Below are 2,272 nucleotides of genomic sequence, written 5' to 3'. Positions count from 1 at the left end.
GAGCTCTGCAATCTACTAGAGGGCTTTCGCACGATGTTTATGCAAACAAATCTACTCGAGGGCAGAGGCACAGATGAAAGTGAACAGTCGAAGGAGATTGACTTTTATGTGGTCTTGCGTGAAGCTCTTGGACGTCAAGTTAACTTTTCTGCCAAGACTGCAAAAAAGGTGGAGGAATTGAAAACTAAGCTCCGGTACGGATGATTTCTATACATTGGAGCCCAAGGAGAGATTCTTTTGGATGAAAATGGCATTTCCATCTTGGGATGACTTTGACATTGCTAACATTGGAGCATCCATGTCGGGTATCAGATTCTCGAGGTCCCCAAAGCGACTTAGTAAGCCACTTTCCCTCATGTTTTCTTTTCTTGAATTGCACCTTGTTGGTAGAAGTTCATGTGTTTGTTGTGATGCTGGTTGTTTATCACATTGTAGGGAGCAGTACTTCATCAGTTTCTTTTTACTATAGAGAGGTCGGTTCAAGTGCGTTACAAACAGCAGTTGAGGACAACTTACCAGAGTCAGTTGATGATGATAGGGCAGATAAAATCTGGCCTTTAGAGAATTGGATTACTGACATGACCTCAGGGAAATCAATGGTGAAAATGCTAGAACTGATGGAGTTTACAGATTGCAATTTTTATCTGCAGGATTTAAGTAGTGTTGAGAGTGTTTGTGGTAAAGGCAAAAAGCCAGACCTCCTTATGGTATTAAAGGGTCATAAGCCATCTTCCTATTCTACAGGTGCAATAGTATGTCTGCATTCAAAAAGTAAGGCCTCTAGATATGACAATACTGACTTTGTTGGTGAAGCAATACACTATGGAAAAAGATTTCTCAGAGAAGCTGGATCTATGAGAAGCTTCATTTGGGTAGGCGTTACGGATTTATTAAACATAATTTGGTTCAAAGTTTTTCAATCAGAGGAAATACAGGCTTCTTGCACGCACACTGTGGCAACATCGAAGGTCAGAGAGAGTTTGTGTGCTTTTTTAGTGGCTGATCCTTGTTCCCTTGGTATGCCTGTGAGTTTACAGAAAAATCTGGGTATGCCATCTGGTTGGGATTTAAGAAAGGTATTAGGGACTGGTCGTACAAGTGTTGTCTATGAGGTAGAATTTGAAAGCAGAAGGTATGCTCTGAAAGTTCCAAGGAAGAACATTTCTCTTGTGGAGGACTTTGCGTTTCTGAAAGTTCTTGCAGGTTTCGAAGGGATACCCAAAGTACACTCTAAAATGGGAGAGATGTTGGTTTTACAACCTGTAGGGATTCCTTTCAGCATTTCAACTGTGAAGTCTTATGGCTTGAAGTTTTCACTTGCTCAGCTGGTTGACATCCTTCAAGCGGTTCATTCAAGAGGTGTTGTGAACAGGGATATCCGTGCTCGGGGGGGTCACTATATGTAAATCCTCTATATCACGTGCGTTCAAGGCCTATTTAAAAAGTCCCTTATCTGTGAATTTTTTAGTGAATATAATGTATCCTTTCCTATTCAAATCTGTAAATTTTTTTTAAAATACAATAAATAAATCCCCTCTGTAAATATATTTCTGTAAGTTTTAAATATTTAAAATGTCCTTCTGTTGAACCCACGTGATACTTACATATTTATACGAGTGACCCCCCCGAGTATCCGTGTGGAGAATATAATGATTACAGAAGGGAGGTTCTACATTTTAGACTGGGGCTTTGCTGCAGAGCTTGGTAAAGCTCAGCCATTTGCTGGGTGCTTGTATACTACATCTGATGAAGTTCTTGCACAAATCACCAAATCAAATAGAGAACTGATTGTTTACAATGCTGCTAATGACCTTGTCGCACTCGTACGGTGCATGCTCATGGTTTTCATCCAGGAGGTTGCTGATGAATTAAGGTGCTTGCATTTTAGATCTGGGCAGACGTATGCTTATACTTTACAAGCTTTTTGGCAAAAGCAGATCCTAAAATATTCTTTCTGGGAAGATGCACAGACTAAAGCCAAAGATTGCGACTATGATGCTGTAAAGACTTGTCTTAACTTACTTGCCAGTTTTATCTAGTGTTATGGTTTTGGATGGTCTATTGCATAGTGAGTGCTTTCAATAAGGTGTGTGGATTTCTTACTAGAGGAAAACTATTTAGGTATGTTCTTTATGTGGTTGGTTTAGTGTATAGATGCTTTTATGGGATTATTGTTGAATTGGGTGTCAGTGGATGTAAGGAATGCTTTGCATAGTGGAAGGGAAAGCTGTGGTCTGAAAACTGCAGGACATCAGGGGAACTCTCAACTCCC

General features: G+C 40.1%; 1 protein-coding gene across 1 annotated transcript; it reads left to right on the top strand.

The window, feature by feature from the left end:
* Nucleotides 1–204: 204 nt before the first annotated feature.
* On the top strand, nt 205–2,039 carry LOC147615717 (uncharacterized). The gene is made up of 4 exons (XM_086777895.1): nt 205–338; nt 436–872; nt 1,038–1,380; nt 1,699–2,039. The coding sequence occupies exons 1-4, from the start codon at nt 242–244 to the stop codon at nt 2,037–2,039; spliced, it is 1,218 nt and encodes a 405-aa protein (XP_086634021.1). The 5' UTR covers nt 205–241.
* Nucleotides 2,040–2,272: the final 233 nt, after the last annotated feature.

Source organism: Cibotium barometz, chromosome 39 (assembly GCF_041138505.1).
Source record: "Cibotium barometz isolate CiBa-2024 chromosome 39, ASM4113850v1, whole genome shotgun sequence".
Taxonomy (NCBI): Eukaryota; Viridiplantae; Streptophyta; class Polypodiopsida; order Cyatheales; family Cibotiaceae; genus Cibotium; species Cibotium barometz.
The sequence above is the reverse complement of the archived record's forward strand: the minus strand, read 5'-3'. Positions and strand labels throughout refer to the sequence as shown.

Bases quoted from the DNA above. Each gene is read 5' to 3' on its own strand.
- LOC147615717 (XM_086777895.1), top strand. From the start codon at position 242: ATGAAAATGGCATTTCCATCTTGGGATGACTTTGACATTGCTAACATT. The intron at 339-435 runs GTAAGCCACTTT...ATCACATTGTAG, and splicing joins GAGGTCCCCAAAGCGACTTA to GGAGCAGTACTTCATCAGTT. The intron at 873-1,037 runs GTAGGCGTTACG...GTGAGTTTACAG, and splicing joins CTATGAGAAGCTTCATTTGG to AAAAATCTGGGTATGCCATC.